This window comes from Sus scrofa, chromosome 11 (assembly GCF_000003025.6).
Source record: "Sus scrofa isolate TJ Tabasco breed Duroc chromosome 11, Sscrofa11.1, whole genome shotgun sequence".
In the NCBI taxonomy this organism is placed as follows: Eukaryota; Metazoa; Chordata; class Mammalia; order Artiodactyla; family Suidae; genus Sus; species Sus scrofa.
Window position 1 is genome coordinate 15555321 of NC_010453.5, and position 24688 is coordinate 15580008.

General features: G+C 42.3%; 1 protein-coding gene and 1 long non-coding RNA gene across 2 annotated transcripts in view; one reads left to right on the top strand and one right to left on the bottom strand.

Annotated features, from left to right (window-relative positions):
- Positions 1-24688, bottom strand: part of LOC100625564 (phosphatidylinositol 3,4,5-trisphosphate 3-phosphatase TPTE2) — a 78198-nt gene that overhangs the window by 4863 nt on the left and 48647 nt on the right. Inside the window, 6 exon segments of the mRNA XM_021065571.1 lie at positions 2842-2912; positions 4589-4681; positions 12961-13040; positions 15857-15962; positions 20341-20421; positions 22489-22550. Of these exon segments, the coding sequence (XP_020921230.1) occupies positions 2842-2912; positions 4589-4681; positions 12961-13040; positions 15857-15962; positions 20341-20421; positions 22489-22550 (493 nt within the window).
- On the top strand, positions 728-7280 carry LOC110255805. Its single transcript, XR_002336660.1, has 2 exons — positions 728-2357; positions 5812-7280. It is a non-coding gene; the product is annotated as an uncharacterized LOC110255805 (long non-coding RNA).

Below are 24688 nucleotides of genomic sequence, written 5' to 3' on the forward strand. Positions count from 1 at the left end.
TTAACATTTTCTTTGTGCTTAATTTTGGTCAGTACGATTAATATATGTCTTGGGTGCTCCTCCTTGGGTTTTTTTGTACATAGGCCTCACTGTTTCCTGGGCTTGAATTGATGTTTCATTTCTCATGTTAGCCAAAAACTCCCCTATTATTTATTCAAATATTTTCTTAGGTCTTTTCTTTTTCTAGGAACTCTATAATGCAAATGTTGCATTTGGTGTTATCCCAAAGATCTCTTAGACTGTACATTTATTTTACTTGTTTTTTTTCTTTTTGTTTTTTTTTAGGGCTCCACCTTGGCATATGGAAGTTCCCAGACTAGGGGTCAATCAGAGCTACAGCCACTGGCCTACACCACAGCAACATGGGATCTGAGCTGTGTTTGCACCATAGCTCATGGTAATGCCAGATCCTTAACCCACTGAGCAAGACCAGGGATTGAACCTGCATCCTCATGGATACTAGTCAGATTCATTTCTACTGTGCCACAATGGGTACTCCCTCCTTGTTTTTTCTTTTTCTTTTTTTTCTTTTTTTTTGTCTTTTTGCCTTTTCTAGGGCTGCACCTGTGGCATATGGAGGTTCCCAGCCGAGGGGTCCAATCAGAGCTATAGCCCCCAGCCTACACCAGAGCCATAGCAATGTGGGATCTGAGCCACGTCTGCAACCTACACCACAGTTCATGGCAACGCCAGACCCCCAACCCACCTAGCGAGGCCAGGGATCGAACGTGCAATTGCAATCTCATGGTTCCTAGTCGGATTCGTTGACCACTGAGCCATGACAGGAACTCCCCCTCCTTGTTTTTTCTTAATTCTATTCTGCATCAGAATAATTTCCACCAGTCTGTCTTAAATCTCATCATTCCTCTGCCTCATGTATTGTACTATTGGTTTCTTCTAAGGTATTTTTCATTTCAGTTATTGTATTATTTATCTGTTTGTTCTTTAATTCTTCTATTTCTTTGTTAAACATTTAATTTCTTAATCTTTGCCTCCATCTTTTCCTGAGATCTTGGATCATCTTTATTATCATTACTCTAAAGTCTTTTTCATGTAGGTTGCCTATTTCCACTTTACTTAGTAGTTCTTCCAGAGCTTTGTCTTGTTCCTTCATCTGGAGCTTATTTCTCTGCTATTTCATTTTCGTCTAGCTTTTTGTTTGTGGTCTCCTTTCTGTAGGCTGCAGGGTTGTAGCCCCAGTTGCTTCTCTAGCCCCACCAGCTTCTGCCCACTGGTGACTGAAGTTGGTTCAGGGACTTGTGCCGACTTGACAATGGGAGGGATTGGTGTCTGCCCGCTGGTGGGTGGAGCTTGGTCTCATCCCTTTGTTGGACAAAGCCATGTTAAGCAGTGGGATTAGAGGTGGCTGTGTTCCTGCAGTTGGGTGGGGCCAGAATTTTCCAAAATGGTAGCCTCCAGAGGAGCTCATGCCATTGATTCCCTGGGATTTCTGCCTCCACTGTCCAGACCCTACAGTGAGCAGCAGCTGGCCCTTGCCTCTCCAGGAGACCCTCCAAGATGCACAGGTAGATCTGGCCCAAATTCTTATAAACATGGTGTTTTAAGAGGAAAAAACTGTGTCCTTTAGTAAGAACCACTTCTGAGAGTAGCACCAAAGGAATTTCTACCCAGATGTCTCTTTGAGGGATTTTACTCATGTTATGAGTCAGTTTTCTGTCTGTATATATCCAGAGGAAAAAATGGTACAAATGTTATATCAAATCCAAAGTTCATTCTATTGAAGTTGACTAAATACGTGTGCATAGTAGGTGTGTAGGCTAGATGTTCATTTACTATTGCCGTCCCGGACTTGAGGTGGGATTAGATGCAGTTCACATTTGAAGCAAAGGGTAGGATTGTCATGAGAACTATCCATTCATGCTAACATACAATCACAACCATTGCTTCAAAACTCACCTGTACAATTTTTTGAATATTATCTTTTTGTATTAGATGGTATCGTGATACCAATAATCTCAAATTTTCAGATTTAGGAATGAGTTTCTAGATATGATAGAATAATCATCAAGTCAAATACTTTTTAAAAAATAGATTACCCAATTTAGTTGTTAGAAAAACAATTTTTTTTTTTGGCCACACCTGCAGCGTGTGGAATTTCTCAGGCTATGGCTTGAACCCATGCCACTGCAGTGACAATGCCAGATCCTTAATTGCTGCACCACAAGAGAACTCCCTAGAAAATCATTTTTAAATGGAAGACTAGTCATTTTTTTTTAAGCTGTCTTCATTAATACTGTCTTATAACGTCTTCCCTAGGTGTAAGTGTGTCAGTCAGCTTTTAAACTAGCTGAAGCCTCTCTGGATGACCCCTTGCTGTGGCATAAAATTTGGTGTTGGTAAGTCAGTCATCAGTAAATCAACACATACTGAGGACCTGCCATATTCAAGGTACTGAGTAGACTCATTTAAACTTCCATGGGAGGGATTTATGACCACAATCAAGAGCTGATTGTATTATGTATTAACTTATAATGCAGCAGTAGGTCTCAAGACTAGCCTTATATAAGTATTTTTTGGGCCACACCCACAGCATGTGGAAGTTCCTGGGCCAGGGATCAAACCTGAGCTACTGCTGTAACCAGAGCCACAGCAGTAACAATGCTGGATCCTTAACCCACTGAGCCAGAGAATTCCAAGCTATCCACATTTAAAAAAAAAAAAAAACAGATCACAGTAAGTAAGTTAATGAAGAACTGTGACTCAAGGGTTTTTGTGGTTTCTGTAAATTGAGCTTATGGCAATTAGCCAAAGACTTGTTATTAAAGTTTTTATAGACATTGAAGATGAAGTGGTATCTACTGGATTATATCCTAGACATACCTGTTATTCTGTATAAAAGACGTGTGGAACCAAAAGAAAAATGGACAGTTGTCGTAGTATTTAGGCAGATTCTAAAAAGGCATGGTTTAAAAAAAGAGATTATTTTTCACAGTAAAACTTATACCAAGAACTAATCATTCCAAAGGGATTAAAATTCCTTCCTGTATTCATTTTTATGTTCATCAAATAGTTGTAGCTATTAAATATGCAGCACTTAGGCTCTAATATTACACTCAAGACAGCAAGGAGGAGGCTTTAAGAGATGACTGTTCCTTTCTCTTAGCATTTCTAGCAAAATTTTCAAGGAAATAAATGTATTTTCTCTATGATATGTATTTATAAACTTAGATGCTGATCTTTTTATTCTGGCTTGGATAATGCTAAACAGAATCTACTAGCATCCTATGCCCATTTATGCCCCAATATGTTATCCATTTCTATAAGAAGCTGCTTCACTGGCTTATTAACCACTGTTGATGATGATGATAGAAATAACTAAAATTGATGAAAGTGCTTTCATCTCATGCCCTTGGTTGGTGCTTCTGCTTAGAAACCACTGATGAAGAGAATTCAGACCAGCCCCATTGTTCAAGGAGTAACCACCCAGTATGGGGACTACCCAGGTTACTCGCTTCAATACGTTTCCCATTTCAAACTCAATAAATTCTCCCCCAGCACGGAGCAAGCAGAGGATGAAGGAGGCCACAGGAAATAAGCTTTAAATTGATCCACATAGTTACTTGTTGGCAGTTTTGTTGGATTTAATAGGAAAAAAACTACTAATGCTTAGAAATTTACTATATGCAGAATAATACTCAGACAAATGTTTTATAACTGGTCAATATAAGTTATATCCTCATGATAGAATAATGACAATGGCAGACATTCTTCCTTTTCATAAATGTTGGATTAAACATTATTTAAAATGAATTATACATCAAAGGAGAAGGAAAGCACAATCTCCCTCATTTTAAAGTATTTTGTAAATTATGGGGAGGACTGTTTAAAAGATATAAACCAAAATTACCAGCGCTATGTAGTAAAACATACCTTTTTTTTTTTTTTAAACATCCTGCTTTTTGTTTTCTTATTTGAAAATGAATACATGCAGGAGTTCCCATCGAGGCGCAGCGGAAATAAATCGAACTAGGAACCATGAGATTGTGGCTTCGATCCCTGGCCTCGATCAGTGGGTTAAGGATCTGGCGGGGCCGGCAGCTATAGCTCCAATTTGACACTTAGCCTGGGAACCTCCATATGCCGTGGGAGTGGCCCAAAGAAATTGCAAAAAGACAAAAAAAAAAAAAAAAAAAAAAAAAGCAAATTGTATAGAATTTCTAAAAAATGAGGGCATTCCATCATGGTGCAGTGGAAACGAATCTAACTAGGAACCATGAGGTTGTGGGTTCGATCCCTGGCCTCACTCAGTGGGTTAAGGATCTGGCGTTGCTGTGGCTGTGGTGTAGGCAGGCAGCTGTAGCTCCAAATTAGACCCCTAGCCTGGGAACCTCCATATGCCAAGGGTGTAGCCCTAAAAAGACAAAAGAAAAAAAATTCTATATGTTCTTCTTAAAAATAAAAAAAATTTTTTTTATAGATCTGACTTGTTTTTCTCCCCATCCCTGGCTAGGAGTTGACATCTCCTATCATCTCCTGTGTCAGGAAATGTAGCAAAGGAAATCCCAACCCAGAATTATTCAAAAGACGAGACAAGATTAATGGCATAGATTGCTTCTTGATTACTCACCGAAGAGAGAAATTTGACTTTAACCTCATCGTACAGAGGGGGACAGCTGAGTAGATTAAATATTACTCTGTCCGTTTCAGCATCATGAACCATCTGTGGATAGACACATGGATTTTAGAACTATAAACCTAGCTGATAATAATAGTGAAGTTCATGTTTACTTACTGAGGCTTTTAATATTTACAACATACTCTTGGTCTCTTAGCCCAAGGACTGTGTGTATAAATGTTACTCATTATTTCTATCAAGTTGGAATACTGTTGTTTACGTTTTTATAAGGCCAGTATGGTCAAGGGTTATGGTGAAGTATGTTTGAAAAGCAAAGTATTCAGTTTTCTTTTTTGGGCTTTCTAGGGCCACATCCACTGCACATGGAGGTTCCCAGGCTAGGGGTCAAATGAGAGCTATAGCCGCTGGCCTATGCCACAGCAACACCAGATCCAAGCCATTTCTGCGACCTACACCACAGCTCACCGCAATGCTGGCTCCTTAACCCACTGAGCGAGGCCAGGGATCAAACTTGCATCTTCATGGGTGCTAGTCAGATTCATTTCCACTGAGCCATGATGGGGACTCTTAAAGTATTTAATTTTCTATCAGACTTTAACCAAGTAAGTCTATTGAATGTGTGTCACTGGATTTTCATATGTTGGAACGAACACTTTAAAGCCAGTATTCACATTTAAAAAGCTTTTGCGGCTCAGTGGGTTAAGGACCCAACTACTATCCATCAGGATTTGGGTTCGATCCCTGGCCTCCCTCAGTGGGTTAAGGATCCGGCATTGCTGTGGAGTAGGTCACAGATGTGGCTCAGATCTAGCTTTGCTGTGGCTGTGGCCCTAAAAAGCAAAAACAAATACAAACAAAACAACAACCCGAAAAAGAGTAATGCCTAATTGGTCACATTTTATCAAAAATACTTATTTGATGGGATCGTAGGCCTTGCCCATAGCAGACTGCTGGAGGAATGACCAAAGGTAGGCTAAGTTTTTGTAAAGAATGGTGTTGAAGCTCTCTGCAGTTCTTTGTTACTGATACACCCTTGTATGATAATGGCACCCACAAGGGGAATGGTCTTTGCTGGGCCCTGTGAAAAATAGAAAAGAAGGTGCAGATCTGTTGATGCTTCAGGGAGTTAAACACATGAGGAACAGCAGTGGAATGGCATAGCGTCATGTGTCAAGCTGCATGGAAGACTAAGCGTGGTGATGTATACACTTCAGGGAGGTTACCAGGAGGTGTAGAAGGAGTGCTTCGCTGAGGAGACAGAAACTGACATGGGCATCCAGGAATTTTATAAATGATGAAGAGCACTGAGGTGGGATCTGGATGGTGGAGCAGGAAGATGCTGGGCTCACCTGCTGCCACGGACACACCAAACTACAACGCCGTCTAGAACAACTGCGAGAATGACCTGAAGCCTAGCAGAACCGCTCTTCCACGACTAAGGATATAACGAAAAAGCATTGCGACAGGTGGGAGAGCAGAGTTACAGTCTGATGAGGACCCACCCCTCCCAGCGAGGCTGCCCACAAGCAGGAGGAGATAGCATAAACGTGGCGGTTCTCCCTAAAGAGAGAGGTTCAAGCCCCACATCAGGCAGCCCAGCCCTGGGGCCCTGCACAGGGAAGATGAGCCCCTGTCATGTCCAGCTTGAAATCGAGCAGGGCTGTGTCTGGAATTGCTGCAGGGCTATAGAGGAAGGCCCACTCTTCAAGGGCACTTGCACAACCTCATTCACTTTGAGTCTCAGTGCAGAGGCAGCAGCTTGAAAAGTGCCCAGGCCGTATATGATAGAGATTTATTAACTAACTTTAGAGTGAGTCCCAAAGTGCTCTCAGATGCTCCCTCTACCTAGCTGACCCAGAGCTGACCAGTCAGACACTTGACATCTACCTTGCTAGCGCCCTTCTACAGCAGGAGTCCTCGGCTAGTTCTCCCCGACTCCCAAAGCAACTCCCAACCCTGGGGGGCCAGCCCCACTCACAACTGCACTTGCAACTGTTGGGGCTGGGCCCCACTGCTAGCAGCATTGCCCAGCCATGCCCACCAGTTTCAGCCAGGTCTCATAGCCAGCCCTATCCACGCGTGTGCATCACAGGAGGACTGCACAGCCCCACAGAAAACATCCTTGGTTCTAATGACTGGTCAGGATTACTCTTACGGGCCCTACAGGAAACCTTCTACTTTGGCCACTTCTTCAAGACCAGAAGATACAGCCAGTCTACCCACCAGATAGGAACAAGTCCAGAGGGGGGAAACGAGGAGGCAAAGGAACATGTTCCCCATGAAAGAACAAGACAAAACCTCAGAAAAAGAACTGATCAAACCGAACATAAGTCATCAGCCCGATGGTGTTCAAAGTAGTGCCCACAAAGATGCTCACCAAACTTGGGAAGAGAATGAACACAGAACTTCAACACAGATAAAAACAAAAAGAACCAGTAGGCTGAAGAATACCATAACTGAAATGAACAGTATACCAGATGGAATCAATAGCATATTGGAAGCAAAATAACAGAAAAACAATTAGTCACACATAAGAGAACTCCCGTAAGACTATCAGCTGATTTTTCGGTAGAAACTTTATAAGCCATAAGGGAGTGACATAATATACTGAAAGCACTGAGAGGTAGAAACGTTACAACCAAGCAAAAAAAGTTTTTGTTTTTTTTTTTTTAAAGCAAAAAAAGAAAAGCCATACATAGAAATAAGAAAATACATAAAATGAAAAATATCCTTAGTAAAAGCAAACATACAGTAAAGGTAGTTGATCAACCAGAGTTAAAAGTTCTCCTGGGATGGAGCAGATTAAGGATCAGCATTGTCACTACAGTGGTGTGGATTCAGTCCCTGGCCTGGGAACTCCCACATGCATGGGCATAGCCAAAATAAATAAAACCAACAACTGGTGCAATAATTGGTTGTTATATACACAAAATTAAAATGTATAAAGTATGTCAAAAATAAAACAGATTGGGGGGAGTAAAAACAATTTTTCTTTTTTTTTGGTCTTTTTGCCTTTTCTAGGGCCACACCTGCAGCATATGGATGTTCCCAGGCTAGGGGTCTAATCAGAGCTGGAGCCACCAGCCTACACCACAGCTCACAGCAATGCCGGATCCTTAACCCACTGAACAGGGCCAGGGATCAAACCCACAACCTCATGGTTCCTAGTCGGATTTGTTAACCACTGAGCCATGACGGGAATCCCAAAAACAATGTTTTTGAAGTTCATTTGATCTTAAGTGACCATCAACTTAAATAGACTGCTATACACATAGGTTGTTATACACAAATTTCAACTTCGCCACAAACCAAAACCTTGTAATGGGACACAAATAATAAAGGAATTCAAACACTAAAAGTCATCAAATCATGGAGGAGGAAAGCAAGAAAAGAACTGCAAAACAGCCAGAAAACAATGAGTACAAGGGCATTACATAAAAACCTCTCAATAATTTAAAAGTAAATAGACTAAATTCTCTAATCAAAAGACATAGGATTTCACAAAAATAAGCCCATCTCTATGCTGCCTACAAGACAGTCACTTCAGATCTAAAGACACAGTGAAAGGATGGGAAAAGATATTTTACACAAATTCAAACAGAAGTCTAGGATGGCAGTACTTAGAAAAGATACTTTAAAACAAGGGTGATAGGATAGCTCCATGTAAAATAATGAAATGAGAACATTCTCTGACACCATATACCAAAATAAATTCAAGATGGATTAAATACCAAAATGTAAGATTGGACACTATACAATTAAAAAAAAAAAACCATAGGCTGAACACTGACAAATTGTAGCCTTAATTTTTTGGAACTATCTCTACAAGTAAATAAAAGCTTTCTGCACAGCAAAAGGAACCACTGACAAAATGAAAAGACAACCTACTGTGGGAGAAAATATTTGCTAATGATATGACTGATAAGGGGGTTAATACTTAAAATGTATAAACAGCTCCTACAACTCACCATCAAACAACCCACCCAATTAAAAAATAGGCAGAACTAAATAGACATTTTTTTTAAAGAAGACATGCAGATGGCCAAAAGGGACATGAAAAGATGCTCAACATTATTATTTTTGGCTTCCATGAATGCAGAAGCATGCAGAAGTTCCTGGGCCAGGGATCAAACTTGTGCCACAGCAGTGATAATACTGGATCATTAACCCACTACACCACGAGGGAACTCCACTCAACATTATTAGTCATCAGAGAAATGCAAAATGAAACCATCTCAAAATATCACCTCCCCACCCTGTCAGAATGGCTATCATAAAAAACAAAACACAACAACAAAAAAACCCACACTCAAATAGCAAATGTTGGCAAGGTTATGAAGAAAAGGGAACCCTTGTACACTGTTGATGGGAATGTAAAGTGGTGCGGTTGCTGTAGAAAACACGATAGTGGTTTTGCGAAAAAAGCTAAAAACAGAACTATCCTATATATGACCTAACAATTTCACTCCTGGGTATATATCCAAGAAAAAAACCCAAAACACTAATTCAAAAAGATACATGCACCCCAATATTCATGGAAGCATTATTTACAATTGCCAAGATTTGGAAGCAACGTAAGTGTCTATCAATGGATGAAAGGATAAAGAGGTGTTTTATATATATATATGTATATATATATATATACATATGTATATACACAGTAGAATACTACTCAGCCATAACAAAGAATGAAATCTTGCCATTTGCAACAACATGGACACACTTGGAGAGTAATATGTTCCGTGAATAAGTCAGACAGAGAAAGACAAATAGTGTATATTACTTATATGTGAAATCTAAAAAATAAACTAGTGAATATAGCAAAAGAAACAGACTCAAAGATATGGAAAACCAACTGGTGGTACCAGCAGGGCGAGGGAAGGAGGGAGGGACAGGAATGGGTAAAGGACTAAGAGATATACACTACTGTGCATAAAGTAAAGTACAGGATATATTGTACACAGGGAACATTTGATAACTATAAATGGAATATAACCTTAAATTGTGAATCTGTGTTGTACACCTTAACATATAATACTGTACATCAGCTATACCTCAATTTTAAAAATCCAAAATAACTTCACAAGATTTTTAAAAGGCTGTAATAGGGAAAAAAAAGCATTATATAATAATAAAGGGATCAATCCAAAAAGAGGATATAACACTTGTAGATATCTGTGCACCCAACATAAGAGCACCTAAATATGTATAGCTCATATTAACAGACATCAAAAAGAAATCAAAAGTAATACAATAATAGTAGGAGACTTTAACATCCTCCTTACAGCAGTGACAGATCATCCAGGCAGAAAATCATGAAGGAAACACCTACTTTAAATTACATGTTAGATCAGATGGACTGAATATATACAAAATATTGCATCCCCAAACAGCAGAACACACATTATTTTTAAGTGCACAGGGAACACTCTCCAGGATAGATCACATGTTGGCCTCAAAACAAGTCTCAATAAATTTAAAGTTAAAATTGTATCAAACTTGAAATCAACTATAAGAAAACTAGGAAAAAAAAAACAAACCCATGGAGGCTATAAACAACATGCTAACTAAGCAATCAATGGGTCACTGAAGAAATCAAAGAGGAAATAAATACCTTAAGACAATTGAAAATTCAAACAACATTCCAAACTCTCTGGGACACACCCAAAGTAGTTCCAAAAAGCAAGGTTATAGTAATACAGTCCAAACTCAAGACACAAAAAGAATCTCAATCTAAACTTACACCTAAAGGAAGTAGAAAAAGAAAGTCCAAAGGTAGTAGAATGGAAGAAGTCCTAAATAATGAAACAGAAATGAAGGAAGTAGAGATTTTAAAAAATAGGAAAAAATCAGTGAAACTTATAAATGGATCTTTGGAAAGATAAAATTGACAAAACTTTAGCCAGACTCATCAGGAAAAAAAAAAAAACAGGGCCCAGATGAATAAAATCAGACTCCACTCCAAATAACTCATGGGGATATGATACACAGAGTAGGGAACAGAGTCAGTAATATTGTAATAACTTTAAATGGTGACTAGACTTATAATGGTGACCATCTTATAACGTAAATAAAAGTTAAAGCACTATTGTATGTCAATTGTACTTTTTTTTTTTTTTTTTGTCTTCTTGCCATTTCTTGGGCCGCTCTCATGGCATATGGAGGTTCTCAGGCTAGGGGTCGAATTAGAGCCGCAGTCGCCGGCCTACGTCAGAGACACAGCAACGCGGGATCCGAGCCATATCTGCAACCCACACCATAGCTCACGGCAATGCTGACTCCTTAACCCCCTGAGCAAGGCCAGGGATCAAACCTACGACCTCCTGGTTCCTAGTCGGATTCGTTAACCACTGAGCCATGACGGGAACTCCAACTGTAGTTCATCTTAAACAATGAACTCTGCAAAGAGAATTCAGTAGGGAGCCAGTAGGGTGGGGGGAGGGGAAAGGCAGACGAGACCAGGAAAAACATACCACAGAAATGAGAGTGTTGTGTTCTGAGGGCCAGGGGGAACTCATCCTAGGTAGAATGGAGTCTGCAGGCCATGTTACTGATGGAAATAAGCTCAGGTATGAAAGGGCTGAATCTTGAGAGTTAAAGAGCCAGGGAAATAAGAATGAAATTGTTGAGAATATAGGGGCATTTCCTGTGTGATAAAGGGGCCTGATAATTGTCACATATAACATTGATTTAGTGATATTTAACTCACAAGGCAACTTCACATATATTACCTAATGTAATCCTCACAACACTTGAAATGTGATCTTTATTTTACAGATAGGAATATTAGGCCAAAGATCTTAACTAGCTTTGACCATGAGCACAGAGTGTCGTCTGTTCCACCTGCTGCTTTTCACAAAGCAGGGGAAGGGTGTGCAGAACTAAGAATAGAGGGTATGTGGTGTGATAAGAACCGAAAGCCAGAGATCAGGCCTAGGTGAGTGTCCCCAACTGGACACACCCAAAGTAGTTCCAGAAAGCAAGGTTATAGTAATACAGTCCAAACTCAAGAAACAAAAAGAATCTCAATCTAAACTTACACCTAAAGGTGTCCCCAGCTGGGGGCTGGTAGCAGACAGATGGGAAAGCAATAGTAGAACTAAGACCAAAGCCTGGGAAAGAATTTTGTTTCTTAGACCCATGAAGGAAGCTTTCTTAGTACTTCCAGAAAGGTCCGTAGTCTTAAGCATTTCTTCAACATTTAAGAAAACACTGACTGCCTGGTCCCATTGCTTTGGTTAGAGATTCCTCCCCAGTTCATATGCTGCTGCATTGCTTCTCCAGGTGCAGTCCTGGCAAGACTTGTGAGTTAGAATCACTTGGGACACTGCCAAGTCTGGAGATTCCTGGGCCCCATTCCATATTTCCTGAATCACCTTTGCATCGCGGATATAACCTAGGAATCTGCATCTTTAGGTTTCTAGGTGATTTTTATGCACCTTACAACCTGAGAATCAGTGCCATGTAATAAAATGACCAAAGAAGAAAATATAGCTCAAACTGACCAGATGCATGCATTTAAACTCTGATTCCTGGAGTTCCCATCGTGGTGCGGTGGAAACAAATCTGACCAGTAACCATGAGATTGCAGGCTTCATCCCTGGCCTCGCTCAGTGGGTTAAGGATCTGGCATTGCTGTGATCTGTGGTGTAGGTTGCAGACACGGCTTGGATCCTGTGTTGCTGTGGCTGTGGTAGAGGCTGGCAGCTGTAGCTCTGATTCGATCCCTAGCCTGGGAACCTCCATATGCCGCGGGTGTGGCCCTAAAAAGCAAAACAAAAAACAAAACCTCTTATTCCTGAGAACATGCTTGGCTTTGGTGGAAAAAATCAAAGGCAAATCACCACTCTGAACTGAAAATACCTTCTGAAAAACATTCTGAAAACTGTTTTGAACAATGATTTTAACTCTTGACTCGAATCCAAACCCAGGGACACCAAGTTGGATAGTAACCAGAAAGCATGGAGTTCCCGTCGTGGCGCAGTGGTTAACGAATCCGACTAGGAACCATGAGGTTGTGGGTTCGGTCCCTGCCCTTGCTCAGTGGGTTAACGATCCGGCGTTGCCGTGAGCTGTGGTGTAGGTCGCAGACGCAGCTCGGATCCTGCGTTGCTGTGGCTGTGGTGTAGGCTGGGGGCTACAGCTCCGATTCGACCCCTGGCCTGGGAACCTCCATATGCCGCGGGAGCGGCCCAAAGAAATAGCAAAAAGCAAAAGCAAAAAAAAAAAAAAAAAGAAAAAAAGAAAGAAAGCGGCGTGGCCTCTCCCTGCGGTGAGCAATGGTTTGGGGAGGTCAACAGGCTGATTTGACGCTGAGATTTAAAACCAACACCAGAATTTTCAGTTCAAATGCTTTCTCTTACCCTGCAGTTTTGTGAAGCAGAACCGGAAAAGACAGTCTTTTGTTGCATTATTATCTGTACTTTTAGATCATTTCCATTGCCTGTTCCAACACCTAAATGGAAATAAAAAGTTAGGCTGGTTAAAGATCAAAACGTTTCACCCATTAACTATGGATTAAAAAAGAGAAAAAATTATCCCAGCTAACAATGAGTCAATATTCAATCATTTGGATCCTGCATGGATTTTATCTTTGAAAGACAAGGCTTCAAGTCCAGTTCTGTCCCCTAAAGCAGAATTTATAAGGCTGTAGGGGAAAAAAATAAAAGCCATAGTACAGCTTCAAAGACTTAGAATCTCTCTGTTTCACCTTTCTAGGAAAAGAAAAAAATGAGGGAAGAGGGCTTGCAACCTTTCTTGCTGATGTGTTGCTTTCTTCAGACTTTCAGTCATGGTGTTAATAATAGTCTAAACTCCTCCTGCCCTAATCAAAGTCCAGTTCCTAGCACAGTCTTTATGGAAAGCATAGAAGAGCCATACCCAAACATTCCTGCTGTGTGCCGTGTATGTCGAATGGTTTTGGTGATTCACAACCCCCCTTTTCTTCCAATGTAATTGACCCACTTATTTTAGCATTTCCTTAAAGGGCTGGTTTCTCAAGCCTCCAATTAATTTTATTTGCTTTCCTGTCAAGCCTGCATATTTCACTTAAATATGCATGGAGCTAAAAGTCCAGAACTAGAACAAATATTCCAATAAAGTCATATATTCACCATTCTTGATTTCTACCTCATGTTTTGTTCTCATTAAATTTGGTTCTAACATCACATCATTACCTTGTCATTAGGAATCAAGGTTTCTGTACCTCAGTTCCCTCTGTCCCATCCAGTTGCAGAACTTTCCACTGATGTCAATCAAAAGTCAGTGAAATGTAGACTAAACTTAGATACTTATCACATAAGACAAAACAAGGGCATTGCTTTATGAGCTTAATCCCCACACATTTAAAATTTAAATATATTTGCATGATTTAAAAATAAAAGGTAAAAAAGTAAAAAATATCCATTTCACATAACCCCCCGTTTAGTTCTTCAGCCCCAAAGAGATAACCTCTATTATTTCTATTTTTTAATGCATGTATAATCAAATATGAATATATATTCTCCCCGAGGTTTTTATATATGTACATGCAAACATAAATATATATTATTCTCCTTTTGTTTTATAGAAATTGTTGCATACCATAGCACTGTCCTGTACTTACATTTTTAACACATCAAAAATTTTATTTAACTTATTAAGGAACCAATAAGATGTTATAGCTGGTTCAAAGTACTATACGTTTATTAAGGAACCAATAAAATGTTATCGCTGGTTCAAAGTACTGTACATTTATGGGGAGATAAGGACTGATGAAATAACAGACAGATACAAAATAGGTCAATAATTGCATTCCATTAGACACAACTAATTTGCATTTCTGTGTATAAAAATGATTTGCATTATTACCAGTTTCTACAACTGTGAGTTGTCAAATAGCTTAAAGACCATGAGAGGTGGAGATAAGCCTGGAAGGATGCCCTAGAGAAGATACTGCCCATCTCAAGGTCTTTCACACTTTTTCCCGACAACTTCTCCATCCTCTCTGTCGTGATCATAACAATCTCAAAGGGCTTTCCAGGTTTTTTTTCTTGTTCTTTCATTTTAAACATAACTCCTCTGTCTTCTCATTTTGTTTGACTTTCTCTATGAAATTGGATGCATCAGGTACCTGGTCTTGAAGGCGTGTCCTTGAGTGGGAGCAGAGTGCAGTCCGCCTGTGCCCAGTGGCTTTGCTGGGAGAGCTGCCCCTCCAGTGAGCCCAAGTCACAGCTTCCCGTGGGGTGTGCTGGCAGCCACCACCTTGGTGGGAGGGGGGCTAGAGCCAGAGCCAGGGGTGCGCTGGGCTTCTCCTGAGCTCAGTGGCGGTCACCCCTCCTTTTCTTCTCTCCCAAGTCCCAGAGAAGCATGATCCCTCTGACCAACCTTCCTGCCTCCCGGGCCCATGGCAGCTTCCCCTCTTTCTCCTTACATCCCCGAAGCAGGCGCAGTCCGCTCTTTTGATGTTTATAAGGACTTTTCCTCCTGGTAAGAACTGCTAATGGGGGGGGGGAGGCTTGGAGACACCCCACAGAGGCCAGGTTTCTCCCAACCCTTTCTATGCTCCTGTGGGGTCCGGGAGGGCAGGCCTCAGCGTTGTTCCCCTAGGAAGCTTTCCGACAGGGCCGTTCATCTGGGTACAATCCCTCTCCTCTGTGCACCTCCCGGGGGACCTGGGAAAAGAGAGCAGGGGGCCTGGCCCGAAGCAGTGCTCGGCAGTTAACTGTAGAAAGAATGTGTACCAACAAAATTCATTGGCTGTTCAGGATTTAAGACACCCTGATGGAGTTGCTGGGGGGAGAGGGAGCTGTGGAGGAGGTGGGAAGGGAGAGACTGGGTGATGGGAGAAAAAAAAAAAGGAGATCTCTGAGAGAAGTAGGGAAGAAAATGCTAGAGAGAAGCTGCCAAGACAAACCCAGACCAGAGACGGGCGTGGGGAGAAGTGGTCTCCAGGGCTCACGGGCCCTTCTTCTCCTCAGTCTCAGGGGTTCCTTCTGCAGAGGCCACCCTGGGCTGAGGCCAGAGCAGTAAGGAGACCGGAGAAAGGGAAGGGGAGATGGAGCCCCCACACTGGCGATGAGAAAGGAGCTCTAAGGGCTGGCAGTAAGGCCACAGCAGCGCTGGGCTGGTGGGCAGCTCTGGGGGGAGGGGTTCACGTGTGACCATCACACACACAGCTGTGAGCTGGGGATGTGTGTACACAGCGACGGGAAAGCCCTCCCCAACAGTAAGAACAGTGGCCCTCCTGCCCAATTTTCCAATTATCCATAAAGCACTTACCATGAATTGAATAAATAATGATTTTTTTAATCGTGAGGATTTTCCGGAGAGGAAGAGTCATGTTGAAGCTATTTTTCACCTTTGCAAAATATCCAACAAATCTATTCTGCAAAAGTCAGAAAACTCAATTTAAGCAGAGATGAAAAAGTCTCTAGGCAGCATTCCCGATTGTTTTTTTAAAGGAAGGCAATTGACGAAGGAGACATTTTTGGGTGCCATTATTACCTGCAGGCATTTATGCCTCTGGACTGAACATGTACCTTAGGAAAAAATTTTGAACTAAGAGCTGGAGGGAAGGGACAAGAAAAATCCAGGTGCTGCTCAGAGGCCACTGGGATTGAGAGGGCAACTAACCAGAACCAACAAAACGGCTACGACAACATGACAGCAAGATGCCGTCGAGTGCAACCGAGAGAGGTCGGTCGGTCTGCAGGAGAAGCTTCATCGCGGCTGAGTTAAAGGAAGGTCTGTTCTTTGGAGGGAAAAATGCAAAAGCCCAAGGGCGGGGGGCTCTGCCACAGACCAACAGCCCAGACATACTCCTCTCTCGATCCCGCCGGCACAAGCTTCTCTGCTTCCCATTTCCCCACTTCTGTTTTTACAAAGAAGCCCCAGGGATTCTCTTGGGCTAGTCCTTCTACGGCAATCCGCTCACAGGGGCTCTCCTTCAGCGTCTAGAAGCGGAAGGGTCTGGTACGAATCACCTGGACTTGGAAGTTCACAGACTCTCCTCCACCCTCCAGGAAGCGTTAGTGACATTCACCATCACACGCTCCACGGGGAAGGGCTGGTCCAGAGAAAGGCCCGTGCGAGTTCTTAACTCGGGGGTGGATGAAATGTGGTGTGTGCAGTGGCCCAGGGAGCAGGGTCAGGAGGGGGCAGTATCCAGAATTACCGCCCCACACAGGGAACCGTGTCCTGGGGCCTCGCCGACACAGCCCTCAGGCTTGAGGCCGAGTCCCTGCCTTGCCAGGCCAGTGACTCTGAAAAGGCTCAGTTGGAGCCGAGGCTGTTCCAGTTCTGGACCAAAGTTAGAGAAACGGTGCATGACCGAAGCAGAGACGCGGGAGGGGAGAGGCCCTGGAAGGAGTTACACCTCACGTGCCCTTGACTCCCGCCAGCAGATTGTTTTTTCCCTCAACATTTGATTAATTAACCACCCATTTGTGGCTGTTCCTGCAGCATGTGGAAGTTCCTGGGCCAGGGATCGAACCTGCCCCACCACAGCAGCCCGAGCCACTGCAGTGACAATGCCAGAACCATAACCTGATGCACCACAAGGGAACTCCTCCTGCCACCAGATTCTTGACCTTCCGCAAAAGGCTTGCGACTCACCACGGCTCTGGAGCTGCTTTTGCTCTCACTCTTCCTTCTTTTATAGCCCCAAACAACACATATTTAGTATGCGCTTACTCCAAACAAAGGGGATACCACGTGAGGCACATTGCGGTGCCCAGCGTGGAAAGATGGGGAGAAGACACAACTTCAAAGAGCTGGAGGGTGACGTAAAGGAACTCAGTCCCTAAGGAACACAGAAGGCTAAGAACTGAGCGAGCAGGAGACTACTTAGGGCTGGGAGGGGACAGGGACTCCAGGACGAGGGGCCCACATGAGCGGGTGGGTATAAAGTGTGGACAGGCTGGGACGAGGCACACTGTCCAAATGTGTTAGATACAGGCATGGGAATGCATATATATGGTGGAAGGAGCACTTGGGAAAATCAAATCCTAAAAGGTCTCGAGGGCCAGGTTCAAAGATACTTGTGACCAGTGGCAATCAGAAGCCATGATGGATTTGGAGCATGAGATGCCATAGCTAGAGCTGGGCTTCTGTAAGCTCATGTATTACTTTTAGCCCATGGCCTATGACTCTCTTCTTTCTTCTTCTTGTTCTCCTTGAGCACAGCAGAAAAGTCTGAGTAGGTAAGGCTTTTATCCCCACCAAAATGTCTAGAGCCGGCAGCTACAATATTCTGCCTAACTAGGCCAAGAATATTCCATTCAGCTCCCATCTCTCCCTGCAAAGAAAACTTTCACTCATGGCCACATCCACATTTCCTTAAGAATTCCCAGCCGGTTCTCGTTGGGGCTTAAGGGGCCATATAGAAAAGGCCATCTAGTTGAGAAGCTCTGCACAGGGTGGGAAATAATGGACTTTAAGGTCTGAGAGATCTGGATTTGAGCTCTTGGTGGAAAAAAATTAATTTCCCTGGAAAGAATCTGAAAAAGAATAGATATATGGATACATATAACTGAGGAATCAATTTGCTGCACACCTGAAATGAACACAGCCTTGTACATCAACTATACTCCAATATAAAATAAGGATGTAAAAAAAACATAAATGATTTGACAAAATTATTCAATTCTCTGGTTCACAGAAAAGAAGTTCTTTTTTGGCATCAAAATGTAATATGTGGAGTTCCCGTCGTGGTGCAGTGGTTAACGAATCCGACTAGGAACCATGAGGTTGCGGGTTCGGTCCCTGCCCTTGCTCAGTGGGTTAAGGATCCAGTATTGCCGTGAGCTGTGGTGTAGGTTGCAGACGCGGCTCGGATCCCGCGTTGCTGTGGCTCTGGCATAGGCCGGTGGCTGCAGCTCCGATTCAACACCTAGCCTGGGAACCTCCATGTGCCGCGGGAGTGGCCCAAGAAATAGCAACAACAACAACAACAGCAATAACAACAACAACAAAAGACAAAAAAAAAAAAATGTAATATGTATGGCGAATTTAGGCATACTCTTCATAATTCTAGCAAATGCATATTTTCAAATTAATTATCTATGAATAGAGACTGTTTTTCTAAATATATGAGAATACTTAATAATCTGTATCTGAATATATATACAATATTTATAAAATATATAATTATAAAAACAACAAAAACAACAAAAAAAGTCAATTTCCCTGAACTTCAACTTCACTAAAATAGGAATCACAATGATGCCCACTCACTGAGTTATGGAGAATATTAAATGAGATAATCGATGTAAAATCATTAATGTAATTCAACAAAGTGTAGAATGTTGTAAATTCTATAGGATAAATGTCCTGGTTTCTGCAATAAACAATTTACAAGGAAAAAAAAAAAAAAAAGAGAGAGGTGGGAAACCTGTGAAAAGTACATAGTAACCCAATGAAATGCTTGTTTGGATCCCATGTTTGGATCCTGATTGAAACAAGTTTTAAGAAGATTTTAAGATAACTATGGAACTTTAAACATGTACTAGTAGTTCCCGTCATGGCTCAGTGGAAACGAATCTGGCTAGTACCCATGAAGACGCAGGTTCGATCCCTGGCCTCGCTCAGTGGCTTAAGGATCTGGCGTTGCCGTGAGCTGCGGTGTAGGTCACAGACTCGGCTCACATCCCACATTGCTATGGCTGTGGTGTAGGCCAGCGACTCCAACTCCGATTTGACCCCTAGCCTGGGAACCTCCATATGCTTCAGGTGCGGCCCTAAAAAGACAAAATAATTAAAAAAAAACATGGACTAGACATTTGATATTATTGAGGTATTTTCAGATATGTAAATGGTTTTAAGGTTTTTTTTTTTTTTAAGAGTTTTTATGTTAGACATCATACTAAAATACTTGTGGAATAAAATGACCTAATGTCTGGAATCTCTTTAAAAATAAGCCCAGTCTGATACACAAGTGGAATGTGTGTGCACACATGTGTGTGTGTGGGGGGGGTGGTGGAAGTGGATGAAGCATGCTTGGCCACAGGGTGAAATGTTGCTGCAGCAGTGTATGCCTGTAAGGGGATTTATTGTATGTCCAGCCCAACTTTCAATGTTTGAAAAAGCTGCAATGTGTTAAAAGGAAAAAGGAGGGCGATAGCATATCTCACATGGGCTGTCGATTAAATGAGATACTATATGCAAAGGTACAAAAAGTGGTGTATAATAGCACATCCTATCTAGCGAGTCTATTATATATTATATCTGTATATGGATTACATCTGCATATCTAGTACATAATGGGTTTTGGAAAAACATTATCTTTCCCTTCCCCTTTGAAGTACAGCTCTCCCCACTGTCTCTGTGTCTTTCTGTCACTGTCTGTCTCCCTTGCACACATGCACACACATGTGATGTCCTGCAAGGCCTGAGGAGCCCCGGGAGGGGTTGGTGAAAGACTCCATTCCTCTTTAGAGGGAAATAAAAAGGCTGGTGACTTCAGATACTCTTCAGGGGTCCAGAACCTTAGGAATTAGACCTTCCTACATCAGGAAGAGAAGCAACTCCTGACCTCAGTAAACACTATGAAGTGGAAAGCAGGGTGCCCCGGGGAGAACTCCGTGCTGGCAAAGCGAAGCCACACCTGAGGCAGGGCCACTGGCTTCGGGAAGGACCAAGGCTTGTCCCGGGCACCCAAGGAGAAGATCACCCAAGAAGAAGACTCTAAAATGAAACCAGGTAACAGGTACCAGGCATAACCTAATTCCCCAGAGTATCCCCTTTAAAAAAAAAAAAACACTTACCTGAGAAGGAGTTTCTATTCCCTGAAATTTGCTGCTGGTGGATTTATCTGTTCGTCTTTCTCCAAAATAATAACAGCTGGCCTATAAAAAAGGGGACAGTCCGATCATGGGTCATCTGTGCTCGCCCGTCTTGGCATATGCTGCAAGTGTCTGAGGACACCTTATTCCCTCACGTCAGTGGTCTTTGGGCAGAGGCTCCCCGGAATGACAGAATTCACAAAGCCACATCAAGGCCTATTCACTCCAAGATTCAGAAAGACATGGAATTTGAGAGCTGGAAGACCTTCGAGATCATCCGGCCCTTCTTCCTACCTTCCCATTTTACAAATAGAGAAGATGACGACCAAAAGAAAATTAAGTGTCCTACCACGGAGCTGTGTGCGCCCCGTCGGACATGGCCTTGGCCTGGGACCCGGGCCCCTGGCTCTCTGTTCAGGGCTCTAGACCAAAGGCTTTCAAATTTTTTTTGGGGGGGGGGTGCGGGGAGGCCAATCCTGTGGCATGTGGACGTTTCTAGACCAGGGATCAACCCTAGGCCGCTGCAGTGACAACTCTGGACCCTTAAACCACTGCACCATGAGGGAATTCTTCAAACTTATCATTTTTCTTTACAGTTGCTTGATGACACTTACTTGAGACTAATGAAACCCTTGGGATGATTAATCCAAATCAAGCTTAAAATAGAGCCTGGACTGGAAAAACAGTAACAACAACTTTTCATTTTTAAAGCTACAGTCCACATTCATAAACACACGCACACACTCACTCACACAACTAGAAACTGGTTTCACAAACAACATTTACCTTTTGATATTTTCTAATCTATTCCATTTTGTTTTTAAAAATGCTAGTCATGGAGTTCCCGCTGTGGCTCAGCAGAAACGAACCCGACTAATATCCATGACGATGTGGGTTGGATCCCTGGCCTCTCTCGGTGGCTTAAGGATCTGGCGTCACTGTGAGCTGCAGCGTAGGTCGCAAGCATGGCTCAGATCTGGCGTGGCTGGGGCTATGGTGGAGGCCGGCCGCTGTCGATCAGATTCAACCCCTAGATGGAGAACTTCCATGTGCCGCACCTGCAGCCCTGAAAAAAAAAAAAAAAAAAAAAAAAGAATGCTAGTCACAACCCAGTAAGATGATATCACAACTCACTGATAAATTTGAAAAAACAGAAGTAGCAAAACACTGTCCTAGCACATCCATTTTCCCAACCTGCGTGTCTTCAGTTAGAAAAAAAAGAAAAAAAAAAAAGATGGTGGAATCAGAGCATCGGACCCTGTGCACAAGCCCCAGCTTCTCTCATCGGGGCTGCAGAGAAGTGAGAAGCAGAGCTTCTGGGATCCGACCCTCTCAGTGGTAACTTCTCAGCAAGATCATGACAGAAAAAAGAGCGCTTTTTTCTTCTTACAAACCCTGCCTTACAAAGTACAAACAGCCCATCCTTCCTCTGGGAAATTTCCTGCGGGCACAGGCCCCACAGATATCAACTATGCAAACATAGTAACATCCAGGAGAGACTATGTTCTGAGTTGGAAAATGATCCTTTTACATACTTGGTACTTCCAAGGATGTCCAGGCTCTTTTAGAAAATTTCCCTATCCAGTCTTCATATTACCCTTGTGAGGAAGGAGGAAGGCCTTGAATTGGCGGGAGTAAGAGCAGGGCTGGGACTAAGGCAGGCAGGCCACGCCTCTGGATGCCTAAGCTTTTTGCAATTGTATAACTTGACCTTACTCAGGTCACATCAATCCTGCCACTATTGGGTCCTGTCTTTATCTAAAATACTGAGGCTGTATCCATCCATGATGGATTTTTGCCATGAATTTTGATTTATAAAATATTGCATTAGAATATGACTTACATTCATTAGTGAGATTTTTTTTGGTATTCCCTTAAATGTTGTGCCCAAGGTGAGTGACTCACCGACCTCACCCTTGTCCTGACCCAGAAGAAGAGGCACCTAGGTCACTAACCAGTGCCAGTTAAACAAGAAAGCACCCATAGCAGACTTTCGAATAACCACGTCACCAGTTACAATTTCGTTAAGTACCATGACTCAAGGACTCATCTGAACATCATCCCACTGAGTGAACAGAGCGGGCAACTTCAATCAGCCTAAGACAGAGTCTGTAACACCATCTTCCGTACCTCTGCAGTTGTAAATATTTCACTGGCAAGAAGGTAGGCACAAATCATTGTTCCCGTTCTTCCTAGAAAAGAAGGTAGCTCATGACCCATTGTTCATCGTAGCACTTGGTTTAAAACACTCAGAATTATTCACAGAGCTCATTTTGGATGGATGTTCTCTTACTCTGAAAAGAGCTGGTTCAAAATATTTCAATTCAGAGAAAACCAAAGGCGTTTCTCTGCTCTGGGGTGCTGCCTGGGATTGTGTGCTGTGTGCACAGATGTGTGTGTGTATGTGTGTTGTTCCTAAATCACAACCCTGCAAGTGCAGAAAGAGGCAGAGGCAGTGAGCCCTGCTCCAGGACGCTAACGCTAAAAAGGGACTCACCAGTTAAGAGCTGATTATTTTCTCTGTTTCTTTACTAACACAAATAACAGAAACGACGACAGATAAAACATGGACAGAACCCAAAACACCATCTAGCATTTGCAATACCTATTATTCCCTCCATTTTAGTTAGAATTTTTAAGTGTTATACAAAACATATATCAAAGTAGAAAGAACAGTATAATCAGCTCTCATATACCGGCTTCCATAACTATCACACAGATTGCGATGCGTGTTTAATTTTTCTTCTCTTTTCTTCTCTCCCCTCCCCCTCTCTCCTGTAGCATTTTAAAGCAAACCCATGATTTCATGTCATTTCATCCTCAAAGCCTGTTATTCGAATTTATTTTCCTGTCCTGCCGAACAAAATGTCAGTTTAAAACACAGTGTTGCTTCTAGTATTTCTACAATGATCTGCAGCTTTTGTCCCAGGCAGAACATGCTGAGCTTGTTCTATGTAGTTCCAAGCGTAGTCTGTTAACTTGAGACGCACTCTATTTTCTACTCTACTCTTAAAAAGAACCACGAAATTTATTTTGCAACCCACCCTTTGAAAACCACTATTTTAAGCCAGGTACTTTCGCAGAGGGCTCTGTACCACCCTGTGTTGTGGTAAATAAAAGCTGATGGCGGAAGGAGGCTAATGACCGTCAACCATCTAGTTCTCAGTTGTGTGGACTGTGAACGTTTCAGTTTCATATATGAATCATCTGAGGAGCTTATTTATTTATTTATGTCTTTTTTTTGTCTTTTGAAGGCCGCACCCATGGCATATGGAGGTTCCCAGGCTAGGGGTCCAATCGGAGCTGTTGCTGCCGGCCTATGCCACAGCCACAGCCACGTGGGATTCGAGCCACATCTGCAACCCACACCACAGCTCATGGCATTGCCGGATCCTTAACCCACTGAGCAAGGCCAGGGATTGAACCCCCAATCTCATGGCTCCTAATCGGATTCATTTCCGCTGCGCCACAACGGCAACTCCATCTTTTTTTAAATTTTCTAATAAGACTAAATTTATTCAATACCCTAGTAAAAGTTTTGATTTTAAGTTTCCAACAGTATAAAAAGTACAAAACAGAGTTGCGGATTTCTAATGTATTAATATAAGGTGCATGACTACATACAGTACATCCTACAGGCGAAGAGAGGGGAAGGAGGAAAAGAAGCCTGCGGTGGGGGTATAGTAATAAATTAATACAGAAGTGGAGATGATCCATATGATAATATATTCTACCACCAACACTGCAGCTGAAATGTGCAAAAAAAAATTTTTTTTTTCAAAAATAACTCAAGAGGAGGATGAGAATGGCTAGGATTCATGTAATACACCGCAGAGTCTGCAGAAGAGCTCACCCAAGCCGCTGTGTATCCCGTGCTTATGGTGGCTTGTGGTCTTTCCCAAAAGGAAGAAATATAACATTTCAAGTTTATACTAAGAACTATAAAACTCTATGGTACCCATAAAAGGTAGCTCACTCCTTATTGTTAGTTATACTATCTGATCTTCAAAATCCAGTTTTAAAAATAAGCACTGAGCCATGTTATTATTTGGTAGGCAAATGACCCTCCCTCATTACAGAAGGTCTGAACTGGTGATATATTTTTCCTGAACTTTTAGAAAAGAGGCAATAAAGTGTACTTTGGTTTGGGGTCAAGTAAGAGGCTTTAGATGAGGGTTTTTAGAATTGAAAAGCTCCACATGTACCATGGATCAGCTAACGATTCAATGTTCAGAGAACCTGACTAAAAGAAACCAAGCCAAAACCAACCACTCAGCATTAACACACACCTCTTTTCTTTTACTGGAATTTTACTTGCCTAGAGAATAAA